Source organism: Chiloscyllium plagiosum, chromosome 4 (assembly GCF_004010195.1).
Source record: "Chiloscyllium plagiosum isolate BGI_BamShark_2017 chromosome 4, ASM401019v2, whole genome shotgun sequence".
NCBI lineage: Eukaryota > Metazoa > Chordata > Chondrichthyes > Orectolobiformes > Hemiscylliidae > Chiloscyllium > Chiloscyllium plagiosum.
Window position 1 is genome coordinate 33,657,842 of NC_057713.1, and position 23,389 is coordinate 33,681,230.

The 23,389-nt window shown below is 40.9% G+C and overlaps 1 protein-coding gene across 2 annotated transcripts in view; it reads right to left on the reverse strand.

The window, feature by feature from the left end:
* elp6 (elongator acetyltransferase complex subunit 6) overlaps nt 1-18,182 on the reverse strand; it is a 59,739-nt gene extending 41,557 nt beyond the window's left edge. Inside the window, exon 1 of one of the 2 annotated variants that reach the window (XM_043687919.1) lies at nt 18,075-18,182. In XM_043687919.1, coding sequence (XP_043543854.1) covers nt 18,075-18,182 — 108 coding nt within the window. Of the gene's footprint in view, nt 1-2,945; nt 3,171-18,074 lie in introns of those variants that run through there. The other variant, XM_043687920.1, reaches the window with a different exon arrangement.
* Nucleotides 18,183-23,389: the final 5,207 nt, after the last annotated feature.

The following is a 23,389-nucleotide window of genomic DNA, read 5'->3' on the forward strand; positions in this document are numbered from 1 at the left end:
ACTACAGAACAAAAGGATTTGAAACCTCATGCATGAATTACAAACAGCTAGAATCGAAGTTCAACAGGTAATAGAAAAAGCAAATGGAATGTTGACAGTTATTTCAAAAAGGGAATAGAGTATAATCGTAGGGAGGGTTTGCTAAAACTATCCAAGACACTCATCAGACCTCAGCTTGAATACTGTGAACAGGTTTGAGACCCTTATTTAGGGAAAGATATCTGGGCTGCCTTAAATGCCAGTGTAAGGTTCACTAGGCAGATACGCAGGAGAGATTGAATAGGTTGCGTCTATATTCATTGGAATTTAGAAGAATGAGACGCAATCTTATTGAAACTTGAAGGATTCTTAGATGACTTGACAATGTAGATGCAGAAATGTATTTCCCCTTGGGAGAGAGTCTAAGACCTATGGGCATAATCTTAAAATAAAGGGGCTGCACATTTAAGGTAGAGATGAGCAGGAATTTCTTCTGAGGGTAGTCAGTCTGTGGAATATTTTACTGGGGAACATGGTCAAGGCTGGGTCGTTTAATATATTCAAGGGTGAGACAAGCAGATTTTTAAACAGTAAGGGAATCAAGGGATCTAAAAGGAATTAAAGGCAGAAATGTCAGAGTAGACCTGATGGGCTGAATGGTATACTTTGGCTCCTACATCTTATGATCATCTCACTCTAAGAGTTACAACTAACACACAGACAAAAAAATGTGCATTATGGACAGAGGAAAAGACTGGGAAGGCAGTTCAACACCCGTAGGGTTCACTGAGAAGATCCTTTTGGATTGTCAGGATCTGCTGCTCCTTGACCTTCCTTCTCCAGGTAATTCATTTTCACAGGATGCAGAGGTGACTAGCTCACACTAACAACATGTCTTCTTCATCAAAAGCTTACAGTGATTGATGAGCAGAGGTAAACTGGTTTGAAGTATTTTTATTGCAGAGAAAAAGATAGCTGATTCCTTTCCAGAGTTCCAATAGATTAGATTAGATTCCCTACAGTATGGAAACAGACCCTTCAGCCCAACAAGTCCACATCGACCCTCCAAAAAGGTACTCACCCAGATCCAGTTCCCTCTGACTAATGCACCCAACACTATGGGTAATTTATCATGGCCAATTCACCTGACCTACACATCTTTGGTTTGTGGGAGGGAATCGGAGCACCTGGAGGAAACCCACACAGACACTGGGAGAATGTGCAAACTCCACACAGATACACTCGCCCAAGGCAGGAATCGCATCTGGGTCCCCAGCGCTGTAGCCACCATGCCGCCAAACATGCAGACCCAGAAGCTGTTCAGCTCCATGGGAGTAACTCACATAGCTGTTAGCACTTAGAAGGCCCTGGTCTTCGATAACGGGTTAACATTCCACAGATTAATCAGCTATTTGTTGCCAGCTGAATCTCCTTTGTGCACACCCAATTTTCAGCTCATCTACAGGAATCTCCTTCATTGTTTACCAAACAGCAGTGTAAACACTGCTTATGATGAGCATCAGATAACTTGCTTTAATAAAACAGTAATCCTTTCCACTATCCTTGATTTTTAAAACTTTTTTTTTGTTTCAGTCTAGCATCAAAAATACAGACAAATAAAACACAAACAGCTGTTACAGAAGGGACTGCAGTGATTCAAGGAGGCAGCTCACCACCAGCTGGAGTTGGGCTAATCAAGTCCATCAAGCGACATTCGTATCCTTTGAATGAACTGAAAAAACTCCTGGTGTGGCAGCACTTTTTTGATTTTGTTTTTACATTTTAAAATGGCTGTGCTCTACCTTCATTATGCCTAACCATTTGAACAGAGGCCTGAAAAAGAAGCAGTGGAGCATTTTGAAATCAAAGCAGGAGCAAACTGAGAAATTAAGGGAGTTCAGCTGTTTTAGGGACCATAAATATGTCAAAATTACTTCCAACCACAGCAGAGAAGAGGACAGTTGACAGAGTGAGAAAATTGAAAGAAGTGGTTTATGCTTGAGAAGACTATGGTTGTCTTTATTGGTCACAGCCATTCTGAAAGAGTTGGTGCTTGTTAGTTATAGTACAATACAAACAAACAATTTAGCAGGGAGGAGAAAGTGAGGACTGCAGATGCTGGAGATCAGAGCTTAAAAATGTGTTGCTGGAAAAGCGCAGGTCAGGCAGCATCAAAGGAGCAGGAGAATCGATGTTTCGGGCATAAGCCCTTCTTCAGGAACAATTTAGCAGCAAGAGTGAGACAGAGGGTATAATCTCAGAGTAAGGGAATGGTCACTTCAGAGCAATTTCTTCAGATTCTTGAAGATTCAGATTAGCCATGATCTCATTGAATGGTGGAGGAGAATAGATGGGTAGATGATCAGCTATGATCTGGAAAGGTGGAGAGGGCTAGAAAAGCTAAATAGCTTACTTGTACTCTATGTCACTGTCCACACTGATTCATTCATAAACCCATAAGCCCCACCAACCAAACTCACAGAAAACCTTGTCCCACCAGAGCCCCACAGCAAGTCCTGTGCCCACTTCCCCACTCCCAGCTATGATCCACTGCAAATCCCTTTCCCTCTTCCCCAATCCCAGATGAGCCTCACAGCAAGTCACCCTCTGTCTTCAAAGTGATGTGTAAACAAGGCAAGGGTCACACGTGTAAAAGAAAGTGGTTAGAATGTGGAATGTACTGTCAGGAAATGTGGTGGGGAACAGATTCAATTGAAGCGGTCAAGGTGACATTGGATAGCTATTTTGAAAGTAAGTGTGCAGGGATATGGGGCGGAGGGATGGAACCAGAGATGGTGCAAACATGATGGGTTGAATGGCTTCCTTCTGCACTGTAATGATTCTGCAATTCCCAACAGAGCCCCACAGGAAGCCCCTTTCCCTCCCAGCAGATCCCTCCTTGTCCACGCTCCCAACAGAGGCCCGAAGCCCAGCCTCCTTCCCCATCACAGAGGCGCCCACTTTACCTGCTCGCAGGTTTCCGGAGTTGTATCAAGGATGTCGTTCAATTCTGGGAACATCCTGCAGGATCAGGGGTGCCCCACGTGACTCCATCCAACGGCCGTCCCGCGTGACGTGACGCCGAGGCCCTTACGTGTTGACGTCACGGCGGGGGGCAGGGTTGCTCGGTGATGGGGCTCCCCCTGGCTGCGAGCTGCAGAATATGCAGCTGCTGACCCATGGACTCGATTGAAATTGTACAATCAAGGGAATGGTGACAGCATTCTTCAGGACTGTGCTCCCTCCACCAATGGGAATCGTTTGTTGATCTCGACTCCAGACCCTTGATGATTTTTGAACACCTGGATCAAATTTCCTTTCCAAATTTCCCTTATCCACGGAAAACAGTGTGGCTTTTCCAGTCTTATCTACACAACTTTTCACCACAGAGTCATCACCTGACAGGAAAAGCTCACTCTCAGAATCATACTGAACAGAAAAGGACCTTCGACCCAGCAAGTCTATACCACCAAAAATATGCAAGTGTCTGCACCATCGGATTGGAGATGGATTTTTCTCGAATCCCCTATGAACCTCCCGCTTTTGAATTTGAAATGATACCCTCTTATTATTGGTCCTTCAACTAAGAGGAACTGCAGCTTGCTATCCACCTGCTTATGGTCCTCTATCAGCTCCCCTCTCAGCCTTCTCAGCTCTAAACTAAAATTACAAAACTATACAGTACTGCTACATCAGAGCCACTGACAGGCAGTCCCAGTTTACGAACTTCCGACCTATGAATGTTTGTCCTTGCAAATCAGATCCCATACAGGAGATGTATTAATATTAAGGCAGTGTTTTCTAACACTGACAACTGTGAGCATGCTCTTTGGAAACTCAGGATTCTAATCACTGACAAAGTCATATAAACTTTACATGTGACGACATTGGGAAATACATTATTGTGCATGAACAGAGAGGAGTAAAGCAATTTTGAACTGGGCTTTAGTAGTGGGAGGAGGGATACTAGGCATGGGAACGTGCTGGTGGGAGGATGGGGATGACAAATAAGGGGCCAGAATGATGGGGAAATCCCAAAGTGAAAATGGGAGCGAGGCTCTCTTCCCCTCTGTCTCCATGTAGCCCAACCCCCCCCCCCTCCCCCGAGGCTGGGCACTTGTTGCCTGCCCCCACCACTCCAGTTCTCTCCCAGATTCCAATTTCCCACTTCCACTCCTTCATGGGTTCTCCTGATCTCTTCATCACTAGCAGTAATGATCTCTTCCCCACCTCTGGCTATGCTCCCCTGAAATCTGCACACTTGATTCAAAGTGGCACATAACACATATGTATTGGTGTCACCAAATATAGCCTAACATTAATTTTAAATATTAAATGTGAACGTTTCCTCAGGTTCACAAATGGCTATTTTATATTGTCCAGCATTGTGTTCTGACTTGTATACAAATCAACTTCCAAACATACTCAGAAACATACTCTGTTTGCAATCCAGAGACTGCCTGTACATATACATTTCATCACTTAAGATTTCATTGGGGACCTGAACCATGTACACTGGTCTAGGGTAACATATATCATTTAATTATTATCCTGCATCTTACAAGGGAAAATTTAGTTGAGCATGAACTTTATGGATTTCTCTGGGAATAAGGAGGGTGCGCTGTTTTGAAATTAGGCAAATAAAAGCAAAACACCACAGATACTAGAAATCAAATTAATTTTCTTGTTTGTAAGTCCTCAAATTTTGTGATGAGGGGTGTTTTCATAGGAAAGGGATGGGGGAATCCGAGAATAGACATGAACTTCTCCAAGCGAAAGTGAGGACTGCAGATGCTAGAGATTATTGTGGAGAGTGTGGTGCTGGAAAAACACAGCAGGTCAGGCAGCATCGGAGAAGTAGGAGAGTCAATATTTTGGGCAAAAACCTGTCATTAAGAATGAGTCTGTGAGCCTAGGACTGGAGAGATAAATTGGATGGGGGGTGGGGCTGGGGGGAAGGTAGCTGAGAGCACGATAGTAGATGGGGGTGGGGGTAATGATGATAGGTCAGAGGGGAGGGAAGGAAAATGGACAGGTCATGAGGGCGGTGCCAAGTTGAAAGGTTGGATCTGGGATAATCTGTGGGGAGGGGAAATGAGGAAACTGGTGAAATCCACATTGATGCCATGGGGTTGGAGGGTCCCAAGGTGGAAGATGAGGCATTCCTCCTTCAGGCGTTGGGTGGTTATAGAGTAGCGGTGGAGGAGGCCCAGGACTTGCATGTCCTTGGCAGTGTGGGAGGGGGGAGTTGAACCACAGGGCAGTGGGTTTGGTTGGTGCGGGTGTCCTGGAGAACTCTGAAGCGCTCTGCGAGTAGGCGTCCTGTCTCCCCAGTGTAGAGGAGACCACTTTGGGAACAATGGATACAGTAAATAACATGTGGAAGTGCAGATGAACTTTGATGGATGTGGACGGCTCCTTTAGGGCCTTAGACGGAGATGAGGGGGGGAGGTGTGGGCACAGAAACTTCTCCATCTAACATCTGCAACAAACTCAACTTTCTCCTCCATATCCAACTGAGGGCAAACTTGTCCTTTCCTCCCCTCAAATTGCCATTGATAATGAACTGGGTCTTTGTAAGAAGTTGTGACAACCTGTGTATTTGTACAATCCAGAATAAATCAGTTTGCTTCAGGTTGACTCTTTATTTGCTGTATATTTTTTTATCCTGTAAAGCTATTAGATTTTGGTGGCTAAGTGAGATTGTGGATGTTATTATCTTAAAAAAATTTGGATTGGATAAATTTCCAGCTAGTCATTTGAGAATTACACAGTTTTGTCTTTGGTGAGAAAGTTCTAAATATTGAATATTTAAGGAAATGATTTGTACACATGGATGGACAGAACTTCACAGAGGGCTGCATCAACAGATATTATTAGGAGATTGGGAGAATGCAGTTATGATTGAGAGTCCTTCAGTGCGTATGTAAAGCTTTTTACTGCTATTAATATCTGATGTAGTTTTGATCATCTGTCTGTTAATCAGGCACTCAGGGAAAACTTTGAAAAAGCTGCTCATCCATTGTAATTGTGGAGAATTTCAAGAGAGAGCATTACTAAGACAGATTTGTGTGTGGTTTAAAAAGTGAGGACTCTTGGATGGCTCAGTGGTTTGCATTATTGCCTCACAGCGCCAGGGACCTGGGTTCAATTCCACCTTCGAGACACTGTGTGGAGTTTGTACATTCTCCTTATGTCTGCATGGGTTTCCTCCATGTACTGCAGTTTCCTCCTACAGTCCAAAGATGTGCAGGTTGGGTGGATTGGCCATGAGAAATCCAGGGTTACAGGGATGGGGTGGGTTTGGGTGGGATGCTCTTCAGTGGTCGTTGATATTGACTCAATGGGCTGAATGGCCTGCTCCTACACTGTAGGGATTCTTCTTTGATTGTTCTAAATTCCTAAATTTCCAAAGTTGATGTTCAACAAAGCTTGCCATAGACAGGACAGAGCATGACTTGAGAGAAGGTCGAAGTGTGCTGATGCAAATAATCTCAGTCTGAATAGGTCAAAGGCCCAAATGAAGTTTGTTACAAAGTCCTATTACTGATACTTAGGCCAAAATTAGGAACAGAATTGTCTCTTTGTGGACACAGAGTGCTGTAATCGCAATGGAAAGATCATCTCACCAAGGCATGTCAGAAGAATGAGAAAACACTGATAGAAGGAAATGGCAGTCATTGAAAATTATTGTTGAACTGCTGCAGGCCAATAAGGGGTCAGTTGAAATCCATACACAAAGAAACACAATGAAAATTCACAGATCATCCAAGTAACATTGGGTGGAACTGCAATGGACAGGAAGGTTGACACAGGAGCATCAGTGGATGTGAATCTTGAATTAATACAGCATCAGTCAGAGAAATGTTGCATAGATTCGAGAAGTTATGGAGGTCAGAACTTCTCCATAATGGGAAAGATGATTTTTCCAGTCATCTACAAGAATTAATGTGCAAAGTAACCCAAGAGTGACAAATCAGTAACTAGCCTAATCCAGTAGAAACTGGTCAAAACATTGAAGTCAAACTGGAATGAGATTATTTGCATGAAAGTGAAATTCTCAACATAAGATAATGTATTATCATGTGTTCAGTGAAACTGGCCATCCAATTCAAGACTAAGGGAAACAAAGTATAGAATAAGAGCTGAAAAGTCAAGGCAGAGGATCTTTATTACAAAGGTTGAACAGAGTAATTGAATTACAGGTCGTTCTGCTAAGATGCTCATTCGTTAACATGAATTCATTGTAACGCAATCAATGAATTGGGGACACTTTTTACAGCGCAAACTTTAAAACATGTATTGACTATAACACAATTCCATTGCCAACACTTTAAATACTGTTTCTAAAGCATAATATTTGTATAATCCAGGGTTGCACAAGTTATAAAAGAACTACCTCTACTCCCATAATCATAGTACGAAAAGCAAAGAGTAATGTAAGATATTTGGGATTTATGAAGTAACAAAATCATGTAATCCACCCAATAATTTGCTAAACATTCAGGATCTGTTCAATGGTCTGAGTTTTTCAAAATTAAAACTGACTAATGCCTGTACACCATTTGATTTGGATGATGAGTCAAAGTCATATTTGACAATTAAGCCCACATGCGTCTATTTCAGTCACATAGCTGGCCATTCGGTGTTTCATCAGTCCCGAGATTCTTTGAAGGGGTAATAAACCATATTTTCCAAGTACTTATTTCAGCTCCAACTGGGCAGACCAAGATGACAGGCTCAAAAGGTGCTCCAATGTTTAGAAAACCAAGGGGTTCAGGTGAAGACAGTCAAATATTAATTGCTTCAAAATTCTGCAGGATTCAATTGCTGCTTATGTGTTCTAAGAGGAAACTATGACTGACAGTGGACCTCAGTTTTGTTCAGAAGAGTTTTCAAATTTCATGAAAATGAATGGGTTAAATTACACTACAGTTTCACCATATCATTCTGTTTCTATAAAGATCTTTATAAGATCTTGGTATGATTGCACAAGGCACTGAGCCAGCCTTGCAACATTTTGCTCTATTCTCATCCTTGATCTTTATTTTGACAGAAATCTTTTCCATGCTTCCCAGTTCCCTGTTAAAAACGATGGCATGTTTCTTTAGAATTTGTGATAGATCAGTTTCAGAATCTGACAAGTGATTTACTATAGTTAAGTTTGATTTTCTCCAACCACATTTTTTCTAATAAAGCTTGAAGATTTCCTGCAAGGACAAGTCTTTAGACTAGTTGTAAAACTGAACATTTGCATTGACACATTGTGCTGTACTACTCTATGTTTTCTATACTTTTTCAAGGCACACTTTGCCTGTGTAGCAATGTGATTTAGCTGCTTCCGATACACACTTTCAGGTATCAATGAAACCATGCCTGCTGTGTCTATCTCCATTCACATTAGTTTGCCATTCAGTAAGGGAATGACCAAGTAAGAGTTGGTGTTGCCAACAGTGTCCAGTATGTTTAATAACAGCTTCTCTTTGGACTGAGAATCTGGGTTTTTCTCATGCCATTTTTGTACCCCTACTCTCTGGTTTCTGTACTTTTGCTGTATAGTGGTCATTTTTCTTCCTCAAATGCATCCATTCAGTGTGGCACCATTTCTGCCTACAGCTTCTTTATACCAGCAAGGCTGCTATTTCCACTGTTTTCCTTTAGGCTAGATCCCTTCCATCAGTAATTTCTTCTGGGTTGCTTCACATCTTAAACCACACACCAGTCCATCTCTGTTAGCATCATTTTAGTTGTCCTTAAGTTTGCAACATTCTATTAACTTCTTTGAAATTGCTACACACTGGGAATTAGATTCCCTATTACGCTGACTGTGTTTGTGGAACCTGAACCTATCATTAATCACTAATGGTTTTGGCAAAAAATGTTCTGTCAGATTCCTAATTTTTCTTCATATGATTTTGAACCTGACTTCCCTGGCTGTACCAGGCTTTTCATAATACTCAGGAATGCAGGGATGTTGATATCTGCTTCAATTTTGTTCGAGAAAAAAGAAACTGCAGATGCTAGAATCCAAGGTAGGTAAGCAGGAGGCTGGGAGACAGCAACACAGCATCAGGAAGCGGAGAAATCACATTTTAGGTGTAACCCTTCTTCAGGACTGAGGGTGAGTGTAAGGGCAGCTGCAGATAAAGGGGGTGGGGGGCCATGGTGGCGTGCTGGGGATAGGAAGCCTAAACAAAGTAATGGAATCTCTCTGCATAGAGGTTCCAACTGTCTGTATTACATTATTACATCCCATGCTACCAAATTTCATGTCAATTTCTATTTTGTAAATGAAAACAACCTGTGTAGAATGATAGACCATGAAAATATTAGCACTACTTTGTTTCTTCCATTTAAAACTAGATATCCCTGAGGCTGCCTATTTCTTTCCAAGTCATAGCTCAAGACATTTTCCTCCTTGTAATGCACACATTACTCACAGTATTCATTCAGATGGAGCATGTAGCAAGCTTTTTCTGCACTGTTCACCTCTTTGCTGGATGAACTTTTTTTAAAATTAACTGACTGTATCTGTTCTGCTGCAGTGATGGGATCTTTGGATTTCTTTTTGTCTCTTTATTGAAGTGACTCTGAGATCTGTAATGAGGACCATATTTTCACTTTCCGGTAAATAAGTAGATTCATAAGAAAATAAGGACCTGGAGCAGGAATGGGCCATCTGGCTGTTGAGCCTGCTCCGCCATTCAATACGATCCTGACTGATCTTTTTGTGGCCTCAGCTCCACTTAGCCGCCCTCTCACCATAACCCTTAATTCCTTTAGTGTTCAAAGAAAATCTATCTTAGCTTTAAACTATTTACTGAAATAGCATCAACTACTTCACTGGGCAGGGAATTCCATAGATTCACAACCCTCTGGGTGAAGAAGTTCCTGTTCAATTCAATCCTAAATCTGCTCCCCCTAATTTTGAGGCTATGTCTTCTTTTCCTAGTTTCACCTGCCAGTGGAAACATCCTCTCTATGTCTATCTTATCTACTCCCTTCATAATTTTATATGTTTCTATAAGATCCCCCTCATTCTTCTAAATTCCAATGAATATAATCCCAGTCTACACAGTCTCTCATAAACCAACCCCCTCAACTCTGGAAGAAAATGAGGGCTGCAGATGCTGGAGATCAGAGCTGAAAATGTGTTGCTGGAAAAGCACAGCAGGTCAGGCAGTATCCAAGGAGCAGGAGAATCGCGTTTCGGGCACAAGCCCTCTGCATCCCCTCTAGTGCCAGACCATCTTTTCTCAAGTAAGGAGACCAAAACTGTACGCAGTACTCTAGGAGTGGCCTCACCAGCTGCAAAATAACCTCCCTGCTTTTAATCTCAATCCCTTTAGCAATGGAGGACAAAATTCCATTTGCCTTCCTAATTGTCAGTTATACCTGCAGACTAACATTCTGTGATTCTTGCACAAGGACACCCAGGTACCTTTGCACAGCAGCATGCTGCAATTTTTTACCAATCAAGTAATTGTCCTTTTTACTGTTACTCCTACCAAAATGGTTGACTTCACTTTTATTAACATTGTTTTCCAACTGTCAGTCCTTTGCCCACTCACTTCAAGTCTCTTTGTTCCTCTGTAAAGTTTCACAGTGTCATCTATAAACTTTGACACACTACATGTGTCCATCACTCCAAATCATCTCTGTATATTGTAAATAATTGCAATCCCAACACTGATCCCTGAGGCACACCACTAGTTACTGGTTGCCAACCAGAATAGCACTCATTAATTCCCATTCTTTTCTTCCTATTGGTCAACCAATCCTCTATCCATGCTAATACTTTACCCGTAATGCCATGCATCTTAAGCTTATGCAGCAGCCTCTTGTGCTGCACTTTCGAAATCTAGGTACACCACATTTACCAGGTCCCTGTTGTCCAGTGTTCATAGTATCTTTATAGAATTCCAAAAGGTTGGTTAAGCATGACCTGCTCTTCATGAACCAATGTTGTGCCTGCCCAATGGGACAATTTCTATCTAGATGCCTTGCTATTTCTTCCTTAATAATAAACTCAAGCATCTTCCACACTACAGAGGTTAAGCTAACTGGTCTATAATTCCCCATCTTTTGTCTACTGCCTTTTTAAACATTGGCATCACATTGGTTGTTTTCTAAACTGCTGGAACTGCCCCAGAGTCCAGCAAATTTTGGAAAATTACCACATGTACACTTGTTATTTCATCCACCATCTCTTTCAGTACCCTGGGATGCATTCCATCAGCGCCAGGAGACTTGACTATCCTTAACTCCATTATATTGCCCAACACTACCTCTTCCATGATAATGTTGTTTCCAAGTCCTCACCTACCTTTGTCTCTTTGTCAATTATTGGCATGTTGTTCGTGTCCTCCACTGTGAAGACTGACACCAAATACTTATTCAATGCCTCAGCCATTTTATCATATCCCATGACTAAATGCCCCTTCTCATCCTCTAAAGTATCAATGTTTACTTTAGCCACTCTTTTTCATTTATACATTTGTAGAAACTTTTGTTATCTGTCTTTATATTCTGTGTTAGCTTTCTCATGTTCTATCTTACTTTTCTTCAGAGCTCTTTTTGTGGCTTTCTGTTGACCTTTAAAGCTTTCCCAATCTTCTAGTTTCCTGCTGATCTTGACCACATTGTATGCTTTCTCTTTTAATTTGATAACCTCCCTTATTTCCTTACACACTCTTGGCAGATTTTCCCTTTTCTTACAGTCCTTCCTTTTCACTGGGATATACTTTTGCTGAGGACTTTGAAAGTGTTCCACTGCTCCTCAACTGCTCCTCAAAAGTCTTTGTTTCCAGTCAACTTTAGCCAACTCTTCCCTCACCCTATTGTCGTCTCCTTTGTTTAAGCACTATCTGTACTCTAAATTCAACCATACTGTGATCGCTCCTTCCAAAAAGATCCCTAACTATGATTCAGATAAATCTCTAAACAGAGCTCATTCTTAGAACGAGTTTCCTTCTTGTGTTAAATTCAAAAATGATTAGGAGACTGCAACATTTAAAACAACAAGTGTTTTATTTAGAAAATGTTTAGTCTACAAGGCGACAAGTTAGACTGAGCTGATTCCCTCCAATGAGGCTGATGATGTCACATGATCAGACTCTTAAAATGACAGGCCAACACACTTACTTAAGTACAAAACACCCTTCAATTATTAGGTAGTCAACACATTAATTCTTGTTGCATACATACTTATTCTTTAAATTGTTTATCTGTCAGCCCAAAAACCATTGTTTTCCATTTTCAAGCTCCCATCCCCTGAGTGAATAGAATAAAATCTTGGAAACTTAAGGCCAGAAAGGTTGGAAATCTTAATTTCTGTATTATGGTTGTTATTGTTGTATTTTCTGACCATCATTTTGCAATTGAGGCAATTTTACTGATTTGTGAATAATTGTATGCACAGGACCAGTATTGGAAATAGCAACAAACAATTGCACCTTTAACATCATAAAAAGTCCCAAAGTCCTATACAGGAGCATTGTAAAACAAGATATGATACTAAGTCACGTATAGAGATATAAAGAGACAACATCAAATGAGTAAAGAGGTTTTAAAAGTGCTTTAAAGGTGGAAAGTCAGATCATAACGTGCAGCAATATAAGGGCAGAATTTCTCAGCTCAGGTCCCAGGCAACCTAAAGTGTAACTATCAACAGTGGAGTGAAAATATCAAGGAGTCCCAGGATCCGGAATTAAATGAGTACAGCTATCTCAAAGGTTTGTGAGGGTGAAGGAGACTCTGGAATAGGAAGGGTCCCAATGAGGGTCAGCAGGCGCACCATAGCAGGTGAACTTGATGTGAGTGAAGTCATCAGCAGCAGAGCTTTGGGATGATCCCAACTTTATGTGAGATAATATGTGGAAGACATGGCAAAAGGGTATTGGAACAGTCAAGTTTAGAGATATTGTAGGCATGAATGAGAGGTAATGTTGGCATGAATGAGAATTTCAGTAGCACATTAGCTGAGACTGGCAAAATCAAGTAATGTCAGGGACATGGAAATTGATGGTGTTAAAGATGGCATGATTATAAGTTCAGAAACTGACTGTGGTGAAATTTGACGTCAAGATTGTGAACAGTCTGACTTAATCTCTGACTGTTACCAGGAAGATTATTGGAGTCAGTAACAAGGGACAGATTTTTAGGAAGAAGGGTGGAAAATGATTAATCTATCTAGTATTTAACTGGAGATGATTTCTGGTGATGAGTACTAGGTGTGGAGAAGTAGTCTGTTGCAATTGTGGAGCTGTACAGCTATGCACAAGGCACTGACACTCAAATGGTATCAGTAAAATCATAACATGAATTTTTATTCATGGATATTTTACATGCACATACAATCTTCCTTGAATAGATACCTTCTTCAGACAGACAGTTATGTCACATTATTACACTACTGATGTTAGAAACATAACTCTATTCTTAAAAGTTACCCCATCATATCCCCCTTTAAGAAGTAAAAGTTAATTGTATAATAATAGTAACAAGGGACAAATGGAGATATGATACAAAAAACTAACAGTAACAAGTCGACTCATCAATCATCATAATATAAAGGTGACTAAATAAAATGATCCAGTCTAGAAACTGGATAAATTTCTGGAATCCAGAAAAGATTTGAACAACTATTCTCTGTGAAAGTGGAATGTGTAACCTTTGCTCAGACGTTGTCTTTGATTAGTTTATGTTTGAATCTTCCAATGATATGGAATTATGGTCTGTTCTGATTGGACCTATATTCCTATCAACATAGCACCAATGAAGGTCTGCACAAAAGTGGTAGAAACCTGAAGACTTGCGCAGTACTCATGTACTAGTTACAGGATTCTGTGTTGTCATGCAGTCAGCCAGCTGGACCTCATAGAATATCTAATCCCCGATGAGGGCTGTTAATCTGGTTTGAGAAAGAATGATCCTACACTGGATATTATCAAGAGGTGATCTGAGGCAATTTTGTTATCTTGAAGTGCTGAGACCAACTTAGAGACCTTTTCAGGCAATTCACCTGTTACAATGTAAACAGCTTTATAAAGAGTAAGCTGAATGAGAGTACAGGGTATGAATCAGCAAGGCAGCCTATGTGTGGAACCACACGAGTTGGGGGTGATACTAAATGAGTATTTTACATCAGTGTCTACTGTGGAGAAGGACCTGCAAGATAGAAAGTGGGGAAATAGATGGTGACATCTTGAAAAAGGTCCATATTACAGAGGAGGAGGTACTGATGTCTTGAAATGCATAAAAGTGGATAAATCACCAGGACCTGATCAGGTGTACCCTAGAACTCTGTGAGAAACTAGGGAAGTGATTGCTGGGACCCTTGCTGAGATATTTGTATCATCAATAGTCACAGATGAGGTGCTGGAAGATTGTAGGTTGGCAAATGTACCAGTATTTAAGAATGGTGGTAAAGACAACCAGGGAACTATGGACCAGTGAGCCTGACGTCGGTGGTGGGCAAGTGTTGGAGGGAACCCTGAGGGACGGTATTTGGAAAGGCAAGGACTGATTAGGGATAGACAGCATGGCTTTGTGCATGGGATGTCATGTCTCATGAACTTGAATTTTTTGAAGAAGTAACAAAGGGGATTAAGGGCAGAGCAGTGGACGTAACCTATATGGACTTCAGTAAAGTATTCGACTAGGTTCCCCATGGGAGACTGGTTCGCAAGGTTAGATCTCATGGAATACGGGGTGACCCAGCCATTTGGATATAGAACTAGCTCAAAGGTAGAAGACAGAGGGTGGTGGTGGAGGCCTGTGACCAGTGCAGTGTCACAAGGATCAGTGCTGGGTCCACTACTTTTTGTCATTTATTTAAATGATTTGGATGTGAACATAGGAGGTAGAGTTAGTAAGTTTGCAGATGACACCAAAATCGGAGGTGTAGTGGACAATGAAGAAGGTTACCTCAGACTACAATGGGATCTTGATCAAATGGGCCAAAGGGCTGAGGAGTGGCAGATGGAGTTTAATTTAGATAACTGTAAGGTGTTGCACTTTGGAAAAGCAATAGCAGAACTTACACATTTAATGTTGCTGAACAAAGAGACCTTGGAGTGCAGATTCATAGTTCCTTGAAAGTAGAGTCACAGATAGATAGAATAGTGAAAAAAGCATTTGGTATGCTTTCCTTTATAGGTCAGAGTATTGAGTACAGGAGTTGGGAGGTCATGTTGTGGCTATGCAGGACATTGGTTAAGCTACTTTTGGAATATTGCATGCAATTCTGATCTCCTTCCTTTCGGAAGGATGTTGTGAAATTTGAAAGGGTTCAGAAAAATGTTACAAAGATGTTGAGCTATAGGGAGAGGCTGAATAGGCTAGGGCTGTTTTCCCTGGAGCGCTGGTTGCTGAGGGGTGACATTTTAGAGGTTTATGAAATCATGAGGGGCATGGATAGGATAAATAGACAAGGTCTTTTCCCTGGAGGGTGGAGTCCAGGACTAGAGGGCATAGGTTTAAGATGAGAGGGGAAAGATATAAAAGGGAACTAAGCGGCAACATTTTCACGTAGAGGGTGATATGTCTATGGAATGAGCTGCCAGAGGGACTGATGGAAGCTAGTACAATTACAGCATTTTAAAAGCGCCTGAATGGGTATATAAATAGAAAGGGTTTAGAGGGATATGGGCCAAGTGCTGGCAAACAGGACTAGATTAGGTTAGGATATCTGGTTGGCATTGATGAATTGGACTGAAGGGTCTGTTTCTATGTTGTACATCTCTATGACTCTATGCATGGTGAAAGAATCAGAAGTGTTTGTATTAAAAAGGACCTGTGTGTCCTTGTGCAAATCACAAAGTTTAATTTATACATAACTTACATCTCTTTTTTTTCTGGTTCACCACTATTAACAATCCCTTTTGTGTCTTGCATTGGGCTTCTATACATCTGTTCCCTACAGTACAGTCTCTGCTTCTGTCAACAGTATTAACAAACTTTTTCCAACTATTTTTCAGTTCTGAAGAAGAGTCATATCAGACCAAAAATGTTAACTCTATTTCTCTCTCCAGATGAAGCTAGACCTGCTGAGTTACCCCAGCATTCTCTGTACCACATAAAGTAAACATGCAACACAGCAAGCAATTGAGAAAGCAAGTGGGATGTTGACCTTCAGAGTAAGGAGGGATCATTGCAGTCAGATTGTGCTTTGGTGACATTACATCTGGAGTACAGTTTTGAGTTTCCGTATTCAATGAAATATACACTCATGTTGAAGAGAGTGCAATAAACATTCGCTGGAATGATTCCTGAGATGAAGGAATTGCCTCATAAAAGGAGTTTGGGAAAAATGGAATTAAGTTTAGTAGAATTTAAAAAACTAAGAGATAGTTTTATTATAATGTAGAGAACTTTTAAGTGTCAATGCCTGGAGGATATAATCTGGATGGCTAGCACTAGGGATCACAACCTCACCATAACCAGGTAGCTTGTTATACAAGATAATGGTTCTGAAAGAATTAACATCGAAGTTGTGTTAAATTAAAATCTAATAAGAAAATGTCCCATCTTTGAGTGAAGAAGTGCAGGCTAACATTAAGTCGCAATGGAGACTAGCGTGTAATCTTTGGCTCCTATACTCTTTGGAGTCTGATCAATCTAATTTACATCTATTGCTATCATGTAGTAAACCACGTTTTGTTGTTCAGGTAAGTTCTTCTCATTTAGTCCTAATGATGTTTTGTGTTCTCTACTACTGCTAATTAGGCCCCACAATTTAACATAAAAAAGGGATTGGTGTAGCACTGTAACTCAGTCATTATGATTATAACCATGATATATAACACGGCCAATTAAGACTGAGAGATTACTTTACTCAAAAGTTGTGGATTTTTGGAATTTCCTACCTTAGTGATGTATGGATTTTCAGTCATTGAGAAGAAAGTAATTGTTAGGTTTTTGGATAGTAAAGGAATCTACAGATTTGGAATAGGATAGGACGTTGCAGTTGAGCTGGAAGATCAGCAATCTTATTGGATTTTGTTGAATGGTGAAGCAAGCCTGAAGAGCTGAATAATCTCATGTTCTTAGGTGTGTAAAAATGATACATATATAACTAAACAATTATGTTGAGTAATTATCTTGAGTCTGAGGAGCTGGCTAAAGTCTGAAGGTCTTACATATATGATATTACAAAGTTTTAAAATTGTTTTCTAAGATGAGATGCTGTATAAAGGAAACACATTATGAAGTAACAAATAATGGAGTTGCTCAGCAGCAAAGACTGCCTAGATTAATATTTCCACCTGGTGCAGGAGTAGGGTAATGTCATATTATTTATTTGTTAATTACAGTACTGCTCCAATAATGAATTATGTTAGAACTCACTTGTATTTAAAATTTTAAAAATACCAATTTTTTTGTATGACCTTCAAATCGATTAGAATAAATGAAAGGCAGGCATCTTGGCTTACCCCTTGGTAGTATATTTACTCACTAACATATTAAGATGAACAGGGATTCTATGACTCTGAGTGAAGCTTCTTTTGACTTTGGTGCTCAAGGCCTGAATTGACTAATATCCAGATTGATACCCTCAATCATTCCCAAACCAATCTGTATCCATTCTTAACTGACAGAGCATCCAGACCCAATTAGCATTCCATTCATCTTGCACTACACCCAGACCAAATCTGTACCAGTCCTCACCCATTCAAACACCCACAATTAATGCTGAGCCTAGATGCAATCTGTACCAACCCTCATCCAGACTGGATTTGTACCAAACTATGCTCAATACGGAGCTGATAACCAATTTGTATTAATTGTCACTTGACAATGGACTTAGGAATGCCAGTACTCACTAGCACTGAGTTCCGATCTAAATTGTACTAGTCTTTGACATGTACTTGACACCGTACCTAGACCCAATCTGAACCCAGTAGCTGTTGCAGCTTCGGCTAGACACAGTACAGGTGTTTATACAGCTGCATATAAACTCAATTTGATAATGTTGTTATCTTCAACCAACAGTGTGCCAACACAAACCATCCAACATAAAGAATGTGCATTTGAATGAGATTGCCAAATATTTTTTCTCTCTTACGCAGTTCATATTATTAATGAAAGCTTACCTTCTGTTTCTCGTGATTTGATCCAGATTGCAAGATAGGACACATAAGTTCAAATAATATAAGACCCAAGGAACAGATATCCACTTTGTGGTTGTACACTTCAGACATCTAAAGTCAAATTTTTAAAAAAACCACACGTTACAACTGCATCACAATTAATGAGAAGTTGGATATAAGAAGAAGATTTAGTTAAAATTCTCCAATCTCACATTCATTCAATTCCTTAAATCTGCATCATTTGAATACACAAGAAATGCTCAATATCAACAAAGTGCAAATCAGTTTTAACAACTTTGCAGGTTTTTTCTGACAAGAAGAAGAAACCCACCAGTGTGCTTTGCTAATAGCACTGATCACAGTAAAGAATTTGAGTCCTAATTACCACCTTAACATTATTCACCAGGCTTCTGCTCCATTCACATAACCATGCTTTCCATGTCAATTATGATACCGAAATCAACACAATGCTGAAAATTTATCAGATTTGTCCGACCAAATAGGACAACTCAATTTAACTTATTACTGCCACATCAGTGTGTGCTCAATTATCAGAAAAATGATGAAAAGTGAAATTGACAGTTTTTTCTCCTCAAAGTTCTAAGTGGCACTCAATCATCAATAATTTATCAGAGTCTCTGGGCTCTGGGATGTACTATTGTCTTGGTACAAGCATGGACAAATGCTGATTTCCAAAGGTGAGGTAATGATAATGATTTTTGAGCTCAAAGCAGTATTTGACCAAGTGTTGCATTAGGAGTCCGAGCAAAGCTGAAATCAATAGCAAGCATGGTGAAAACTCTCTGCCAGTTGGCATCAGTGGAAGATTGTTGTGATTGTTGGATTTTAATCCTCTCAGCCACAGGACATCACTGCGAAGTTCCTCAGGCAGAGTCCAAGGCCCAGCATCTTCAGTTGCTTTATAAATGACTTCTTCAAAGGTCAGAAGAGGAGATAGAGTCATAGAGCTATGCAGCATGGAGACCCTTCAGTCCAATGTTTCTATGCTGACCAGATATCCTAAATTAATCTAGTCCCATTTGCCAGAAATTGGCCCATATTCCTCTAAACTCTTCCAATTTATATATCCATCCACATGCCTTTTAAATATTGTTATTGTCCAGGCTCCATCACTTCCTCTGGCAGCTCACTCCATATATGTACCACTCTCTGCATGAAAACATTGCCCCATTGGTCCCTTTCCCCTCTCATCTTAAAATTTAAATCTTAAATCCTCTAGTTTTGGACTCTGCTACCCTGGGGAAAAGACCTTGACTACTCACCCGATCCATGCCCCTCATGATTTTGTAAACATCTATCAGGTCACCCCTCAACCTCCAATGCTCGAAAATAACCCCAGCCTATTCAGCCTCTCCCTATAGCTCAAACCCTCCAACCCTGGCAACATCCTTGTAAATCTTTTCTGAACTTTTCAAGTTTCACATCATCCTTCATAAAACAGGCAGACCAGAATTGAATGTATTGTTCAAAAGGTGGCCGAACCAAAATCCGGTACAGTTCCAACATGGCCTCCCAACTCCTATACTCAATACTCTGACATATAAAGGCAAACAATGAAGGCAAGCCAAATGACTTCTTCACTACCCTATTCCACTTAACCTGCACTCCAAGATCTCTTTTTCAGCAACAGTCCCCAAGACCTTACCATTAAGTGTATAAATCCTGCCCTGATTTGTCTTTCCAAAGTACAACACCTCACATTTATCTAAATTAAACTGCATTTGCTACTGTTTGGCCCTCCAGTCCATCTGATCAAAATCCCATTGTACTCTGAGGTAACCTTCTTCGCTGTCCACTACAACAGTTAGATGCCATGAGGAATGTACAAGATCAAGAGGATGTGATGGATGGCAGTTATAGGAAGGGACAAAAGTTGCAGAATTAGTCACATAGATGGGTTAAATCCAGAAAAGGTAAGAGAAGTAGGCAGGTAATGCAGGAATCTTCTGTAGCTATCCCCATTTCAAACAAGTATGCTGGAAAATGTAGAGGTGGTAGATTCTGAGGGGAATGTAGCATGAACAGACAAGTTTCTGGTATCGAGACTGGCTCTAAAGCAATGAGGGGTACGTCGGCTTCCAAGCGATTGATTGTGTTAGGGGACTCTCTAGTCCGAGGCACAAACAGATGTTTCTGTGGCCAGCAGCGAATAATCAGGATGGTGGGTTGCCTCCCTGGTGCCAGGATCAAGGATGTCTCTGAGCGGATGCAGAATGTTCTCAAGGGGAGAGGGATCAGCAAGAGATCATTGTACACATTGGAACCAATGACATATGAAGGGAAAAGGATGAGATTCTGAAGGGGGAATATAGAGAGTCAGGCAGAAATTTAAAAAGGAGTAGTAATATCTGGATTACTCCTGGTGTTACGAGCTAGTGAAGGTAGGAATAGGGGGTTAGAGCAGATTAATGTATGGCTGAGGAGCTGGTGTATGGGAAAAGGATTCACATTTTTGGATCATTGGAATCTCTGCTGGGGTAGAAGTGACCTATACAAGAAGGACGGGTGGCACCTGAATTGGAAGGGGACTAATATACTGGCAGAGAAATTTGCTAGAGCTGCTCGGGAGGATTTAAACTAGTAACGAGGTGGGGTGATACTCAGGGAGATAGTGAGGAAAGAGATCAATCTGAGACTGGTACAGTTGAGAAAAGAAATGAGTCAAACAGCCAGGGCAGGCAGGGGCAAAGCAGAGAACAAGGTAGGACTGAGAAATTAAATTGCATTTATGTCAATGCAAGCGGCCTAACAGGGAAGCCAGATGAACTCAGGGCATGGTCAGCAACATGGGACTGGGATATCATAACAATTACATAAACATGGCCCAGGGATGAACAGGACTGTCAGCTTAATGTTCCAGGATACAAATGCTACGGGAAGGACAGAAAGGGAGGCAAGAAAGGGGGTGGGGGGAGTGACGTTTTTGATAAGGGATAGCATTACAGTTGTACTGAGGGAGGATATTCCCGGAAATACGTACAAGGAAGTTATTTGGGTGGAACTGAGAAATAAGAAAGGGATGGCGACCTTATTGGGATTATGTTATAGACCTCCCAATAGTCAGAAGGAAATTGAGAAACAAATTTGTAAGGAGATCTCAGTTATCTGTCAGAATAACAGGGTGCTTATGATAGGGGATTTTAAGATTCCAACATAGACTGGGACTGCCATAATGTTAAGGGTTTAGATGGAGAGGAATTTGTAAAGTGTGTACGAGAAAATTTTCTGATTCAATATGTGGATGTACCTACCAGAGAGGGTGCAAAATTTGATCTACTCTTGGGAAATAAGGCAGGGTAGGTGACTGAGGTGTCAGTGGGGGAACACTTTGGGGCCAGCGACCATAATTCTATTAATTTTAAAATAGTGATGGAAAAGGATAGACCAGATCTAAAAGTTGAAGTTCTAATTTGTAGGAAAGCTAATTTTGATGGTATTAGGCAGGAAATATCAAAGCTGATAAGGGGCAGATGTTTGCAGGTAAAGGGACGGCTGGAAAATGGGAAACCTTCAGAAATTAGACAGCAAGAATCCAGAGAAAGTATATTCCTGTTAGGGTGAAAGGAAAGGTTGGTAGGTGTAGGGAATGCTGGATGGCTAAAGAAATTAAGAGTTTGGTTAAGAAAAAGAAGGAAGCATATGTCACATACAGACAAGATAGATCAAATGAATCCTGAGAAGAGTATAAAGGCAGTAAGAGTATACTTAAGTGGAAAATCAGGAGGGCAAAAAGGGGACATGTGATAACTTTGGCAAATAGGGTTAAGGAGAATCCAAAGGGTTTTTACAAATATTTTAAGAACAAAAGGGTAACTAGGGAGAGAATACAGCCCCTCAAAGATCAGCAAGGCAGCCTTTGTGTGGAGCTGCAGGAGATGGGGGATATACCAAACAAGTATTTTGCATCAGTGTTTACATGGAAAAGGACATGGAAGCTATAGAATGTAGGGAAATAGATGATGACATCTTGAAAAATGTCCATATTACAGAGGAGGAGGTGCTGGATATCTTGAAACATATAAAAGTGGGTAATCCCCAGGACCTGATCAGGTGCACCCTAAATCTCTGTGGGAAGCTATGGAAGTGATTGCTGGGCCCCTTGCTGAGATATTTGTATCATTGATAGTCACAGGCGAGCTGCCGGAAGACTGGAGGGTGGCTAATGTGGTGCCACTGGTTAAGAAGGGTGGTAAGGACAAGCCAGGGAACTATCGACCAATGAGCCTGAAGTTGGCAGTGGGCAAGTTGTTGGAGGAAATCCTGAGGGACAAGATGTACATGTATTTGTAAAGGCAAGGACTGATTAGAGATAGTCAATATGTCTTTGAGCATGTGAAATCATGTCTCACAAACTTGATTGAGTTTTTTGAAAAAGTAACAAAGAGGATTGATGGGGACAGAACGGTGGCTATTATCTATATGGACTTCAGTAAGGTGTTCAACAAGGTTCCCCATGGGAGACTGATTAGCAAGGTTAGATCTCACAGAATATAGGGAAAACTAGCCATTTGGATACAGAACTGGCTCAAAGGTAGAAGACAGAGGGCATTGGTGGAGGTTGTTTTTCAGACTGGAGGCTTGTGACCAATAGAGTGCCACAAGGATCAGTGCTGGGTCCTCTACTTTTTGTCATTTATATAAATGATTTGGATGTGAGCATAAGAGGTATAAGCTTGCAGATGACACCAAAATTGGACGTGTAGTAAACAACAAAGAAGGTTACCACAGATTACAGTGGCATCTTGATCAGATGTGCCAATGGGCTGAGAAGTGGCAGATAGAGTTTAATTTAGATAAATGTGAGGTCCTGCATTTTGGGAAAGCAATTCTTAGCAGAACTTAAACACTTAATGGTAAGGTCCTAGGGAGTGTTGCTGAATAAAGAGACCTTGGAGTGCAGGTTCATAGCTCCTTGAAAGTGGAGTCGCAGGTAGATAGGATAGTGAAGATGTTTGGTATGCTTTCTCTTATTGGTCAGAGCATTGATTTGAGGAATTGGGAGTTCATATTGTGTGGCCGTACAGGACATTAGTTCGGCCACTGTTGGAAGATTGCATGCAATTCTGGTCTCCTTCCTATTGGAAAGATGTTGTGAAACTTGAAAGGATTCAGAAAAGATTTACAAGGATGTTGCAGTGATGGAGGATTTGAGCTATAGTGAGGGGTTGAATAGGCTGGGGCTGTTTTCCCTGGAGTGTTGGAGGCTGAGGGGTGACTTTATATGGGTTTATAAAATCATGAAGTGCATGGATAGGATAAATAGACAAAGTCTTTTCCCTAGGGTGGGGGAGTCCAGA